The 14,395-nt window shown below is 36.5% G+C and overlaps 1 protein-coding gene across 9 annotated transcripts in view; it reads left to right on the top strand.

The window, feature by feature from the left end:
- The window catches only part of GDPD4 (glycerophosphodiester phosphodiesterase domain containing 4), a 147,508-nt gene that overhangs the window by 55,633 nt on the left and 77,480 nt on the right, over positions 1 to 14,395 (top strand). For 7 of the 9 annotated variants that reach the window (XR_012374516.1, XR_012374513.1, XR_012374514.1 and 4 more), the window contains exon 11: positions 10,008 to 10,164. The exons of 1 other annotated variant lie outside the window; for it this stretch is intronic. Coding sequence is in view for 4 of the 8 variants with exons in the window: in XM_073879769.1 (XP_073735870.1) it covers positions 10,008 to 10,164 (157 nt within the window). In the remaining 4 variants the exon portion in view is untranslated. The remainder of the gene's footprint in view (positions 1 to 10,007; positions 10,165 to 14,395) is intronic. One more of the 9 variants, XR_012374515.1, reaches the window with a different exon arrangement.

Below are 14,395 nucleotides of genomic sequence, written 5' to 3'. Positions count from 1 at the left end.
ACTTAATACCTATTCTTCTCAAACTAGTCCAAAAAATAAATTCTAAATTCTAAATTCTAAATTCATTCTATGAGGACAGTATCACCCTGATAACAAAACCAGATAAAGACACAACAAAAAAAACTACAGGCCAATATCTCTGATGAACATAGATGCAAAAATCCTCAATAAAATGCCACCAACTCAACATTAAAAAATGAATAATCCAGTGAAAAATGGGCAGAAGACATGAACAGACATTTCTCCAAAGAAGACATCCAGATGGCCAAGAGACACATGAAAAGATGCTCAACATCGCTCATTATCAGGGACATGCATATCAAAACTACAATGAGATTATCACCTCACACCTGTCAGAATGGCTAAAATAAAAAACACAAGAAACAACAGGTGTTGGAGAGGATGTGAAGAAAAAGAAACACTTGTAAACTGTTAGTGGGAATGCAAAGTGGTGCAGCCATTGCAGCAAACAGTATGGAGGTTCCTCAAAAAGTTAAAAATAGAACTATCCTCTGATCCAGTAATTGCATTAATGAGTATTTACCCCAAAAATACTAATTCAATGGGATGTATGCAACCCTGTGTTTATAGCAGCATTATTTACAATAGCCAACTTATGGAAGCAGCCCAAGTCACCATTGATAGATGAATGGATAAAGATGTGGTTTAAGTATACAATGGGATACTATTCAGCCTTAAAAAAGAATGAAATCTTGCCATTTACAATGGTATGGATGGAGCTATAGAGTATAATGCTATGTGAAATAAGTCAGAGAAAGACAAACACCATATGATTGCACTCATATGTAGAATTTAGAGAAAAAAATAAATGAGCAAAGAGGAAAAAGACCAAGAAACAGCTTCTTAACTATAGAGAACCAACTGAGGTTACCAGTGAGGAGGCGGGTGGATGGATGGTTGAAACAGATGATGGGGATTAAGGAGGGCACTTGCTGTGATGAGCACTGGGTGTTATATGGAAGTGTTGAATCACTATATTGTACACCTGAAACTAATATTACACTGTATGTTAACCCTACTGGAATTAAAAACAGCAACACGTTTCCTCTTTTCTCCCTTCCCTCAGCCCCTGGTTACCACCATTCCAGTTTCTGTTTCTGTGACTTTGACTACCGTAGATACCACATATGAGTGGATCATACAGTATTTGTCTTTTTTGTGACTGTCTTATTTCACTTAGCATAATGTTCTCAAGTTTCATCCATGTTAAAGTATGTGACAGGATTTCCTTCCCTTTTCAGGCTGAATAATATTCTATTGTGTGTATATAATACATTTTCCTCATCTATTCATTTGTCGATGGACATTTGGATTGCTTGCATGTCTTTCTATTTTGAATAATGCTGCTATGAACAGGAGTCTACAAATGTGTTTTCTAGACCTTGCTTTAAATTCTTTTGGGCATATACTCAGAAGTGGAATTGCTGAAACATACGGTAATTCTGTGTTTAATTATCTGAGGAACTGCTATGCTGGAGAAAGGGATTTTTAAAACGTGTATATAAAATCCTGGGCTGACCTTTGTGTAACCCATGCGTGAAACCTTACAGAAACAACACAGCAGATTTGATAACTGAACGTTGGTCCGGAATACCATCCAGGTTTTAGATTTACTTCTGGGTAGCACATAGTGGGAAAGGCCAGAAAAGCATTGCAAAGCCTTTGAAAACTAAACTGACTTTGGAACCATGGTCTACAAACGTGGGCCAGGACATGTGTGCCTAAATACAGTGACTGCTAAAATAAATTTAAATAGCAATGAGGATTTCATCAAAATGCCAAGGATACAGTCCAAAGTTTTCATCATCTGAAAACCTACAAAAATCTCAGCTTGAATGAGAAAAGGTAATTAACAGATATCACCACCAAGAGAAACAGATATTGGAATCATCTAAGAGTTTTAAATCAGCTGTCATAATGTATCTCCCACCAAATTGTGGACACTCATTAAGCAAACGAAAAAGTAGAAGGTATTAGCAAAGAAATAGAAGGAATAAAGAGGAACCATATGGAAATAAAATTTCTTTAGAGAAAAGAAAGTGATTTAAAAAGTCAACTTGTTTATATATATCAAATCATTATGTTATACATCTTAAACAAATACAATGACATGTCAGTTATATCTCAGTAAAATGAGAGGAGTCAACCTCTTAGCATTTGAATTACTCCCTCATTTAAAAAACAGTTTTATATGGCTTCCAGAGTATCATACTGTGCTGATTTTCTTCCTTTCTGGATTGTTTCCTAAATGGTTTTCTTTGCCCATTCCTGCCATCTCTTCTTACTCTCAAAATTGTGGAATTTTTGATAAAATATTTAAAAAGGAAGTCTCATCCCTACCCCCAAAGTGAACTTGTTTTGAGTGTTCACCCCATTTTGTAAAATTGCAAACATGTTGTTCTAATGATATGTCAAATTTGTTTATATGAAACTTTCATTTGAATGTGATATTTTTAAGACACAGTTGAAAAGGAGGCATGTCTGTATGTCAAAAGCAAATAATATAAACTGGTATTTAGCATCTAAGAGAGAAAGCCTGTGGGAGACCCTGATAAGAATCTATTGCAAAGACTCTTGGCTGCTGAAGGTTTATTTATAGCATAAAGGTCCAGTTAGATACCCTCACTAAGCCTGGAGCAACACCTCTTAGAGAACACTGAGTCATGTTTTCTGAAACAACATTGAACTCATGTGAGCCAAAAGGAGAAATGTTGACTCACTGGGAGTCAAAGGAAGCTGAGGCACAGAGGCTGAAAGATCGCAGTAAGCTTCGGTGGGATTCACTGCCCCATTCCTTCCCCACCAACTCAATTCTTACTTAATTTTTTAGGGGAAATAAGTGTAAATGTTATATTTAGCAAGTGTGTGTGTGTGTGTGTGTGTGTGTGCACCTGTGTGTGTATGTGTGTATGAGAGAGAGTTCAGTAATTTCTTTCAGTATTGCCTACCCTTTAACATCCATGATGAACAAAATGTCAGATATTTTAGTACAGATGTGCCATGCCAAACCATAACAGAGCCCGAGGCAAAAGGTAAAGCCTTTTCTTTAGGCTGTATTTGAAATTTAATTATTTTGTTTGTCATGGATTTTTCATTAATTTATATAATTTTTAAAAGATTTATTTGATAGAGCATGTGTGCAAGAATGAGCAAGGGGTGGGGCAGAAGGAGAGAGAGAGAATCTCAAGCACACTCCCCACTGAGTGCCAAGGTGGATAGGGGGCTCAATCCCAGGAGCCTGAGATCATGACCTGAGCTGAAATCAGGAGTTGGATGCTCAACCAACTGAGCCATGCAAGTGCCCCATCATTAATTTAGATTTTTTAAAAATATTGCATTAAAACAGTATTTATCTTTTTTTTTTTTTGGAAAACAAAAAAACATACAGTTTTATTGTTGACAATACAGTAAATTGCCTATTCTTTAAGTGCACAATCTGGTATGTTTTGATAATTTGAAAAGTAATACTCATGAAACTCATGGAACCGTCACAACAATCAAGATTATGAAGACACCTCTCATGCCCCAAATCTTCCTTGTGTTCCTTGGTAATCCCTACCCCTTTCTCTGCCATCTCTTTTATCCCCATAGTACTGCTGATCTGCTTTGTCACTACAGCTCAGTTTGCATTTTCTAGAATTCTATATAAATAGAAGCATATGGTATGTGCTCTTTATTTTTGTCTGGTTTATTTCACTCATTGTAATTTTGCAATTCATCCATGCTCTTATGTATATCAGTAGTTGTACTTTTTTATTGCTGATAGGTATTCAGTTGTACAAACATAGCATAATTTGTTCATCCATTCATTCCATTCATCTGTCAATGGATGTGTGGGTTGTTTCCAGATTTTAGCTGTTATAAATAAATTAAATTTAAAACAGTATTTATCTTGATTACTGAATATTTGGCACCTTCCTTCCATTTTTACACCTGGTGCACTACTATTTTGCTATTTTTTTTTCTCATTTTTTGTCTCACTTTAGATTAATGGAGTACTTTTTATGACTTTATCTCCCCTCTGGGCTTATTAGCTATACTTTTTTTTTTTTTTTAGTGGTTGCACTAGAATTACAATATGATGTTTAACCTATCACCTCTTCCTTAAATATTATACATTTTTTGTGTGTAAAATACAAATCTTTTAACAGTATACTTCCATCCCACTTCTCCCATCGTTTGACCTGTTACTGTCATCAATCGCACAATATGTTATTAATTTTTGTTTTAAATGGTCAGTAATCTTTTTTAAAGATTAAAAATTAGAAAAAAGTTTTAAGTATTCACTCATGTATTTATCGTTTCTGGTACTCTTCATTCTTTTGTGTAGATTCAAGTTTCCAGTTAGTATTTAGTTTTTGCCTAAGAGTATCTTTTAATTTTTCTTAGAGTGCAGATCTGTTGGAAAAACAATCCTATCTTCTATTTCCATGAAAACATTCTCATTTTCCTTTTATTTTTTTAAATATAAATTTATTTTGTGCCTTAGGGTGATGTTTGTGTGCTAGAAACATTTTACTTTGATTGAAATCAAAATAATTATTCAGTTTATTAAATTCAGAACCCTTGTTCTGAAGCTTTTAAGTTTAACTTATAAACCTTATTCCCACTCCTGGGTGGGATATGTGTGACATTCTTCCAGGAAGCTCCCAACTATCTTAATATTAATGCCTTGCTAGAGGGAAAAATAACCTTAACTTGAGAACAACAAGGCCTGGGTATCCTGTAAGTCTTCTCTAACATATGAAAATCCTTTTGAAACCTCCCTTTTCCTTACCTCCCCCAACTCCCAAGTATGTAATCAGCCACTCCACACAGCCCCGGTGCAGCAGGTCTTTCTGCCCACAGGTCGTGTCCTGATGCTTTAATAAAACTACCATTTTGCACCAAAACAAAACAAAAACTTATTCCATTTATAAGTCTAACTTTTTTTATTAGGCTTTAAAATTTTAATTCCAGTATAGTTGACGTACAGTGTTAAATTAGTTTCAGGTGTACAACGTCATGATTCAGGAATTCTGTACATTACTCAGTGTTCACCATGAGAGGTGTACTCTTAATCCCCATCACCTGTTACCCCTTCCAACTTGAAAGTATATAACGGGCCACTCCTCATGACCCCAGTGCAGCTCTTTCTGCCCATGGGTCCTGTCCACGTGCTTTAATAAAATCACCTTTTTGCACCAAAGACATCTCAAGAACTCTTTCTTGGTCATTGGCTTCGAACCCTAACATTTCCTTACATCAAATTAATCTTCAGTAAAACAGGAAAGAATATCTGCTGGGAAAAAGACAGTCTCTTCAACAAATAGTGTTGTGGGGAAAACTGGTCAGCTACAAACAAAAGAATGAAACTGGACCACTTTCTTACACCATACATAAAAATGCATTTAAAGGGGCACCTGGGTGGCTCAGCCGTTAAGCGTCTGCCTTTGGCTCAGGTCTGATCCCAGGGTCCTGCGATCCAGCCCCGCATGGGGCTCTCTGCTCAGTGGGAAGCCTGCTTCTCCCGCTCACACTCCCCCTGCTTGTGTTCCCTCTCTCGCTGTCTCTGTCAAATAAATAAAATCTTTAAGAGTTAAAAAAAAATACATTTAAAATGGATTAAAGACCTAAATGTGAAACCTGAAACCATAAAAATCCTAGAAGACAGCACAGGGAGGAATTTCTCTGACATCAGCCATTAACGACGTTTTTCTAGATATGTCTCATTATTTTATGTATGGTGTATATGTTATTTATATTTATATAATAAATTTATATAATTTTTTAAAGATTTATTTGATAGAGCATGTGTGCAAGAACAAGCAAGGGTCTTTTGTGGTTGCATATAAATTTTAGGATTGTTTGTTCTAGTTCTGTGAAAAATGCTATTGGTATTTTGATAGGGGTACATTAAATGTGTAGATTGCTTTGGGTAGGATAGGCATTTTAACGATATTTGTTCTTCCAATCCAGGAGCATGGAACTCTTTCCATTTGTGTCATCTTCCATTTCTTTCATCAGTGTTTTATCAAAGTATGGGTCTTTCACCTCCTTGGTTAAGTTTATTCCTAGGTATTTTTTTTTTTTTGGTGCAATTGTAAATGGGATTGTTTTCTTAACTTCTCTTTGCTACTTCATTATTAGTATATAGAGACACAATGGATTTCTGTACATTGATTTTATATCCTACAACTATAAGTCTGGTTTTTTTAAATTTTTTTTTATTAGAGAGGTGGGGGGAGGGGCAGGGGGAGAGAGAGAATTTTAATCAGGCTCCTCACCCAGCATGGAGCCCAATGTGAGGCTCAATCTTATGACACATCATGACCTGAGCTGAAATCAAGAGTCAGACGCTTAACCGACTCAGCCACCCAGGTGCCCCGATAAGTCTAATGTTTTAACCATCATTTTTTTTTTTGCTTAAACAACAGAAATTCATTTTCTCATGATTCTAGAGTCTAGAAGTCTGAGATCAAGGTGATGGTAGGGTTGGTTTCTTTTGAAGCCTCTCTTCTTGGTTTACAGATGGATGTCTTCTCCCTCTGTGTGTGTCTGTTGTCCTAATTTCCTCCTTTTTTTAATGCTAAGTTAGCCACCATACAGTACATCATTAGTTTTTGATGTAGTTTTGAATGATTCATTAGTTGTATATGACACCTAGTGCTCATCACAACACGTGCCCGTTTTAACCATCATTTTTGAGGGCCTTTGAATAATACTTAATCCCATTTAATTTAGATGTTTTAAATTGCATTTATGCATTTAATATATTGTTTTGGTACTGCAGTTGTCTGAAATATTTTCAGAATACTTAAGGAATTCTTATAAATTTAATACATTAAATGTGTAACTATAGAGACCTTAAATGCTCTTGTATCTTTCACATCTGTAAACGTATTGAGATGTTTCTTTGTGATTTTTTTAATTGAAAACTGGAAATTTGAATCTAATAATGTGGTAGCACTAGAAATCAGTTTCTCCCACTTCCTCAGGGCTTCTGTGTTTTTTGTTATAATTATTTTTACATCACTTAGGGTGTCTGTGCTGTGGGTCAATCTGAGGCATAAAATCAAGGTCTTAGGTTTTTCTGATCCTTTCCTTGGGAATGCACAGTCACTTTCTAATTTTCCCCATATACGCAGCTGTTTCTAATGTGCTAGCCTGTAATGTCTGGGAAAAGGAGAAGAATGAAGAGGGGTAAAAAGCGTGCTAGTCCTTTAAATTTCCTGGCAGTCACTTTAGCCTGAAAGGAAGGACTTTGCAACAGTGGGAATAGGTGCGACAACGGTTGCTTGCCTTTCTGTCTGTCCTTCTGTGGCAAAAAGCAGCAAACAGTGACCAGAACACACGTTCCCTATATTTGGAGTACAGGGTTTTTTGTGCTACCCTGGCTCTCACCAGCTGCTGTGTAAGCTACTCTTGGAACTATACACAGTTGTTTGCCATGTGGCTGGGGTGGGGGGTTGATAGCTGCTAATGTGCTAAGAGCTGAAATTGAGCAAAATTAACCCCAACTTATGTAAGTCTTCCCCTAGAAGTTGCTAGCTTTTTAATATACTCCAGAGTTCCAAAATAATTACATTAGACACAGTCTGCCAGTGCAGTTGTTGTCTAAGTTGAAAGACAGATTCCTGGTGCTTCCTACTTTGCCATTTTTCCAGAATCCTCTTTTCTTTCCTTTTTTCAAAGATTTTAAGTTGATAGTTATTTTCCTTCACCATTTAAATATGTTGTTTCACTGATTTTTTCTCTTTTTTCTTTTTATCTTTTATCATATTTTTTGATGAGAAGTCTGCTATTTGCTTACCTTTATTTCTCTCTAAATATGTCCTTTGTTTTCCCCTCTGCCTACCTTTACAGTTTCCTTTCCTTCATCAGTTTTTGGGTGTTTTTTACCAGTTTGAATGTAATAATCCTTAATGTGGTGTGTGTATATGTACTTTTATATTTATCCTTCTTGGTATTCATTAAGATTCTTGGATTTGTTGATGTGTAATTATCATCAAATTTTTAAGATATTTTACTTTCATTTCCTCAGATTTTTTTTTGTTTCCCCTGTCTTTTTAGGACTCCAATCATATATATATATATATATATATATATATAATATTGTCTAATAGTGTGTTACAGGTCATTTGGATAGATTCTATTCCTATATCTTCAAATTCTCTTATCTGTACGTGATCTGTAATATCTAATCTGATATTAAGTTCATCCAGTGAAAATTTCATTTAATATATTTTTTCAGCTCTAGAATTTCCATTGTTTTTTGTGTCTTACAGTTATGTTTTTATTATGTTCATGTTTTCTTGACATTATTTAAATACACACCTGTATTTTTGTTTTGTATGATTTAATACCCTTGTTGATTCATTCTATCATCTCTTTCATTTCTGAGTTTGTCTTTATTGAGTAATTTCTTCTGGTTCTGGTTACAGTTTCCTGCTTCTTCACATGTCTGGTAAATTTGGGTTACATGCTGGACATTGTGATTTTAGGCTAGGTGATACATTTTACTGTATTCCTTTAAAGAATTTTGGACTTTTGGGCGCCTGGGTGGCTCAGTCATTAAGCGTCTGCCTTCGGCTCAGATCATGATCTCAGGGTCCTGGGATCGAGTCCCACATCGGGCTCCCTGCTCCGCAGGAAGCCTGCTTCTCCCTCTCCCACTCCCCCTGCTTGTGTTCCTGCTCTCGCTGTCTCTCTCTGTCAAATAAATAAATAAAATCTTAAAAAAAAAAAGAATTTTGGACTTTTCTAGCAAGCAGTTGAATTACTTAAAGTTAATTTGATCCTTTGAAGGATGTTTTTAAGTTCTTTAATAGAGGCTCTAAAGTCATTCTATTTCTAAATTATCCCCATTCTAGGGCATGACCCTCTGGAGTCTCTAAAGAATGCCTTTGTAATTACTGAAGTCTCTCTGCTCTTGCTAGATGGAACTTGAAAGATTCATACCCCTGTGTGAACTCTGCACATTGTCTTAGAACTTTCTGGTAATTTTTCTTTTCTTACAAGTTGTTCTTTGCAAGCCTTATAGTTTTACTCTGCACATATACTAATTGATATTTAGCCATACACTCAAAGGACCTCTGCATATTTCTCTGGAACTCCTCTTTTTTTTTTCCCCCTTCAGAGCTCCATTCTTTGTGAGACTCTAGCCCACAAATTCTAGCTATCTTGACCTCTCTTTAATCTGTTCTCTTTCTACTCAAATCAGCATGCTAGCTGGGTCCATTTTAGGTTCCCCCTCTCTGTGCCACAGTCTAGTATACACCTGCAAGAAGGAAGCCTGGGTAATGGAAGAGCTAATTTCATCTGTTTACCTTTTCTCAGAGATAATCATATTGTGCTCCCAGTTCCCCACTGGGCTGAAAAGAATTATCTTCCTCATTTTGTCCAGTTTTCTAGTTGTTTATGGGCAGGAAGCTAAGTCTTAGCTCTGTTACACCCTCATGGCCATTACAGAGTTCTCTTCACAGGTATTTTAATGAGAAAGGAAGAGGGATTTTCATAAAACCGGAGATATTTCAAGGCAAATAACAGATAAGAGAACAAGGAACTTTTCTAATGATACCATCTGATATGAAGAGTCTAGGGCCAGAAATACTCAGGGCAGGTACCTACCTGGGAAATGGGTCAGAACAGGGAGATTAGTGTGGTTTTGGGACCTCAGATCTTTGCCCCATCCCTACCCCACTCACCTTACTCTCAGGTTATTACTGTACATACAGTTTTCTTGCTGCCAGAAAGCCCCTAGAGAGGGAAGCTACTTTTTCACCATCACTAATATGATTATTATATGTCACTAAATACTGACTTCTAGACCATAAAAATATTGAAATCAAAGTGTAAGTGACTAGTACTTAGTATGTTTCTGAGATTTGGGAGGGAGTAAGGAACCCTAGTAAGACTTGTGACATTGATGGGCTTTCTGAGAACCTTATCTGCCAAGGTGGCTGAGTTCAGCCTTTCTCCCTCTTCTTTTCCTCTTCTGCCTGCAGTTATGATCAGGTACCTTTTCTCATGCATGACAATGACCTGAGAAGAACAACCAATATTAGGGAGGTCCTGCCAAATGCCTCCTTCATACATGCTAGCTTCTTCCAGTGGAGTTTCCTGTCGACTCTGAATGCAGGCAAATGGTTTGTACAATCACGGGTAAGACACATTCCCCAACTCAATAAACCTGCATTAAATGTCTCTTCTATATGAAGTCATGTGCTGCTCCTAGAAATAAAGGCAAGCATACACAGAATTTCATCCCAGTTTGGTAGCAGAACTGTAGCACTGACAGGAGGGCTTTTCCAGGAATGCAGTCAGTCTAATTGCTGCTTTCTACATTCCCTGGAAATTCTGAAGATGAACTTGTAAACTTACTTTTGTCATTTAATTCCTTTTTATCAAAGCGTTTCATTAACTTTTATTGTATCTACCATGTACACAGCATTTTCCTAGGCATTTTGAGTAGCTCACAGTCATACATGAGGCAGACTGGGAAACATTTATTCTAGCCTCCTCTTCTTATCATTCAATAAATATTTATTGAGTACCTTTTGGGTACTAGGCACATGGAATGGTGAATAAAACACACTCAGCCCTAATGGAGTTCACAGGCTAGAAGAGACAATTACAATACACTGTGATAAGTGCTAAACTAGAGTTAATTTTAGGTTGCTTAGGAGCACACAAGAGCAACTTCTAACTCAGTCTCAGGGATGGAGAAGGGGGATTCTGGAAGAAGAAGACAATGAAGGTGTGGTAAAATATAAAGCATTGCTGTGTACAGTGTAATTTAGAGGCAAGAGTGAATGGTTCTACTTGAGAGAGTTGAATAGTTCATGCAAAGGTATCATTTGAGCTGAGGGAAGATCATTACTAATGGGAAGCATGGGCAATGATGGTGGTATATTTCAAAGATTACAGTACACTGGAGCAAGAGTGGATATGGTGTGCATGCATGCATGTGTGAAAGAGGAAGAGAAGAATGGAGGGAGGGAAGGAGAGAAAGGTGGGTAGGGAGGAAATGGGAGAGAGATTTGGAGAAGAACCTGGGAAAACATGTTGAGAGGAGATTATAGCAATGCTTAAATAACAAGTTAGAGAGTTTAGAATTATCCTGAGTATTTTAAAGTGGCTAAAATCAAAGGTCACATTTGCATTCGATAAAAATTAAATCTGCCTTCCCAAGATAGATTAAAGAAAATAAAACAACTTAGATTCCAATTTATCATATGTCTAGGGGGAATCCACGTGACCTAGTTTATACCAATCAGATACACTCATTTGAGACTTCAATTTTGAAAATAAACATCTGAGCACAGCAAGCATTCATATTGCTAGCACCAGTAACATCAGAGACAGTGTGGTATGGGTATCAGCTCTCTTATCAGGTAATTATAATTAGGAAAATAAGTCTTAAGGTATTTTTAATTGTATACTTGGGCCAGAATGGAATTTTATTTATATTTTGATATTAACCCTGAGAACTTACTTGATCCTTTTTTGTGTAAAAAATAGTGTTAAGTAAAGCATTATGTTAAAATGCACCTCTTGGGGCGCCTGGGTGGCTCAGTTGTTAAGCATCTGCCTTTGGCTCGGGTCGTGGTCCCAGGGTCCTGAGATCGGGCCCTGTGTCGGGCTCCCTGCTCAGCGGGAGGCCTGCTTCTCCCTCACCCTCTCCCCCTGCTTGTGTTCCCTCTCTCGCTGTGTCTCTCTCTGCCAAATAAATAAATAAAACCTTTTAAAAAAATAAAATAAAATGCACTTCTCTGCTTCAATTTCATTCTATTAACTAGTGTTAATATAAGAGATAGCTGAAAGTAGATTTGTAATTACAGTATCTTAGAAAACTTGTTCTTATAGGAGTATATAGCCTATAAATACTGTTTCCATCTGTGAAAACCTGGTATTCCAGGTTTCTGTGTGTACGTAGGCTCTCTCTATGTCTCATCACACATGAATAAATAGACACATACATACTAGAGATGCTCCATTAGAATGTATATATTGGGTTAGTCAGCCATAGTTAATGTTTTGGCAAATGTGCCTTCCAGATGAAGAGGCCGATATTGTGTCTGATGTATAATGTATGACTCATAAAATCTTATTGTAAGTGATAGGGTTAGATATGTTATTGTAATAAATTTTGGTGGATTTTTTAAGGATTAATAGTTTTATTTTAGCATATTTAGGTGGCATGCTTGCAGTATTTAGTTAATACTATTACTGTGGCTACCAAAGAGTATCCTGAAACCTGGCGTTCCAAATATGGTTACCTAGGGGACTTTATTTTTAGGTTTAATTGTGGAGTTTTCTTTGCTTGCATGCTGTGCAGTCAGGGATGGCTGAAGTGGTGTTGGCGTGTGAGTTTAAAGATTTGGATGTTTGGATACTCTTTCATAGCAAAGGAATTGTTTTTGTTTGTGAGGATTATTCTGGTCATTCTTCATTGGATGTGTAAAATTATGAATTGATGATGGTGGTGAGTTGATCATTATTTGTTAGTATATTTATTCCTTAGATTATTGGTGAAAATTAAATTGTTAATCTGATTGATAATGAAATAAAAATAGAGCAGTTCTGGTAGTTGTTCCTGGAAGTTCAGCTGAGTTCCTGTTTCTCCAGCAAAATCAACATTTTTGTAGAACTTTCTTATATCTTTTTGTGAAAGTATAATTCTCAAAACGATAAAAATATAATTCTCATGCAGGGGCGCCTGGGTGGGTCAGTTGGTTAAACGTCCGCCTTTGGCTCAGCTCATGATCCCAGGGTCCTGGGATCGAGCCCCACATCAGGTTCCCTGCTAAGTGAAGAATCTGCTTTTCCCTCTCCCTTTGCTCCTCCCTCCCATTTGTGCTCTCTCTCTCTCAAATAAAGAAAATTTTTTAGAAATATATAATTCTCCTGCAACTAGATAGTGAGCATGAGTAAAAGTTTTATTTAGCACATTAATGAAAGAACAAATCAGGATGACAAAACCTACTCAAAAGAAAAGTGAGAAACCAACATGTGTATAGTAAGTGCAACAAAGAAATGCTGAAATTAGATTGCTAGATTAGATACAAACTTTGTTAAGATACTATTACATATATATATAATATGTACTACATGACTATATGATACTATATGACAATAAAGCTATACCTTTGGAGTTATCTTCTCTATCAGAAAATATCATTTGCATCTGTACTGGACAGAAATCATTTCCATTTTTATCAGTTTTCTACAACTTAACATCTAACTTTATGTAGTTTTGCCCTAATCAATAGTAAATAGTAATTCAAACAAAGTTACCTTCCCCTAAGAGTCAGATGACCCTTACACGGTTTTCTTAAAGAATGTGCTACCATGGGGCGCTTGGGTGGCTCAGTTGTTGGGTGTCTGCCTTCGGCTCAGGTCATGATCCCAGGATCCTGGGATTGAGCCCTGCATTGGGCTCCCTCCTCCGCGGGAAGCCTGCTTCTCCCTCTCCTACTCCCCCTGCTTGTGTTCCCTCTATTGCTGTGTCTCTCTCTGTTAAATAAATAAATAAAATCTTAAAAAAAAAAAAGAATGTGCTACCATGATACTATGTGGTCCAACAATCAACTTTTTGCCTTAGTTGTAAGTTTGAATAGTTTAACAGTCTCATTTCATAGTCATAATTAACTTCTATAGAGTATTTAGAGGTTCATCTCAGTGCAATGTCATGTTATTTTGGCTTTATTAATTTCCTTAGGTTCCTTGTTGTATAATCAGCAAATCTAGAGCCAGGTTGTGTTAAACAACTTCTTAGTCTGTCAAATTAGATTCTGTCTGGAGATTATGTATAGAATAAAAAAAATTCATTTTTAATAGTCCCTATCACTCCAGAGCTCTTTTTATCACTATTATTTGCAAAATAAGAAATTAATCTTTACCAGGTTTCACCTGTATACCTACAAACATGGGCAAATTCCTCTTTTTCCCTGCTAGGCAATGATCTTTCTTACTACCTGTGATGCTGGTACAGTGTCCAACAACAGATAACCAGTTGCTAACAAGTTGGACAACCTAGAAGAAATGGATAAATTCCTAGAAACATCTCACCTACTAAACTGAAGCAGGAAGAAGTGGAAAATTTGAACAGACCAATTCCCAGGAATGAAATTGAATCAGTAATCAAAAAATTTCCCACAACAAAAGTCCAAGACCAGATGGCTTCACAGGTGAATTCTACCAACATTTAAAGAAGACTTAATACCTATTCTTCTCAAAATATTCCAAAAAATAGAAGAGGAAGGAAAGCTTCCAAATTCATTGTGATGCCAGCATTACCCTCATACCAAAACCAGATGAGGACACTGCAAAAAAAGAAAGAAACAAACAAACAAACAAAAAGAACTACAGGCCAATATCTCTGATGAACACA

This window comes from Callorhinus ursinus, unplaced genomic scaffold, assembly GCF_003265705.2.
Source record: "Callorhinus ursinus isolate GAN/ISIS: 27379988/994484 unplaced genomic scaffold, GSC_fseal_2.0 scaffold35, whole genome shotgun sequence".
Taxonomy (NCBI): Eukaryota; Metazoa; Chordata; class Mammalia; order Carnivora; family Otariidae; genus Callorhinus; species Callorhinus ursinus.
Note: the sequence above shows the minus strand (reverse complement) of the source record. Positions and strands in the feature narration are given on the sequence as shown.